Source organism: Eimeria mitis, genomic scaffold, assembly GCF_000499745.2.
Source record: "Eimeria mitis Houghton genomic scaffold, Emh_scaff6394, whole genome shotgun sequence".
In the NCBI taxonomy this organism is placed as follows: Eukaryota; Apicomplexa; class Conoidasida; order Eucoccidiorida; family Eimeriidae; genus Eimeria; species Eimeria mitis.
The window spans coordinates 2,206-3,018 of NW_013574567.1; the positions used below are offsets into that span (position 1 = coordinate 2,206).

Below are 813 nucleotides of genomic sequence, written 5' to 3' on the forward strand. Positions count from 1 at the left end.
TGTCGTGCCCGGATTTGAATCTGGCTCCCCTTCGTCAACGGTCGGTGAATCTTCTTCTGTAGGGGGTTCTGCCTCTTCGTCCTCGACAGGTTCACTTTTTTGCTTCTTCGAATCCTGTTGTGCTGGGCAGGTGAAGTATGCGCAGTCTACTTTGGGGTTTTCTTGCGGGTTGAAGAGGGAAATGAAGGAAACATTTTGAGGGTTCTTGTATAGCTCTGCACCATCTGTGTATTGCGGGGGCAGACCCTTGAAGTTGGGGAAGGCTTCTTTCCAGTACTCCACAGCTGCTTCGCAGTCAGCACTGTCTTGAACAGCGTATGCGTAGGTGCCATCAAGCGCGGCTGACTGTGCAGGAGAGACTTCAGTCTGTTGGTTTTGTGGACATAGCACACGGAATATGCGCCATGAAATAAAAGTAGTGGTTTTAAGTGGTAAAGTGTTTTTGTGTTTGTGTTTCTGGAAAGCCGTGCCATCAGCGTCCACTCAAGGAAGCCAATCGCTGAGAAATTTAGTGTCACGACTTACAGACTTCAGCGCCGCGCACACTGAGTTCACGTAAGCAGTTCCGGTTAAGGCTGTTTTGGCGGTAGCTTCATCTATTGGAAGCTTATCGTTATCAGCCTGTCCCACTGTGAGGTCGGCGAAGCCGACGAGACTGCGGGCCGCGTTCATTGCCGCGGAGCAGTCCACCCGCTTTGCCTCGTCTACATACGCACACCCCAGAACAACCGGGAGCGATTTCAACGTGTTTTGGTTTCTTTACAATCTAGGTGTATATATCGGGTTTCAAAAGACTCACAGCCTGTTGCGCCA

At 50.7% G+C, this 813-nt stretch overlaps 1 protein-coding gene across 1 annotated transcript in view; it reads right to left on the reverse strand.

The window, feature by feature from the left end:
* EMH_0087310 (SAG family member) overlaps positions 1-672 on the reverse strand; it is a gene marked incomplete at both ends in the record, with an annotated part of 1,258 nt that extends 586 nt beyond the window's left edge. Inside the window, 2 exons of the mRNA XM_013501132.1 lie at positions 1-366; positions 526-672. Coding sequence (XP_013356586.1) covers positions 1-366; positions 526-672 — 513 coding nt within the window. The remainder of the gene's footprint in view (positions 367-525) is intronic.
* Positions 673-813: the final 141 nt, after the last annotated feature.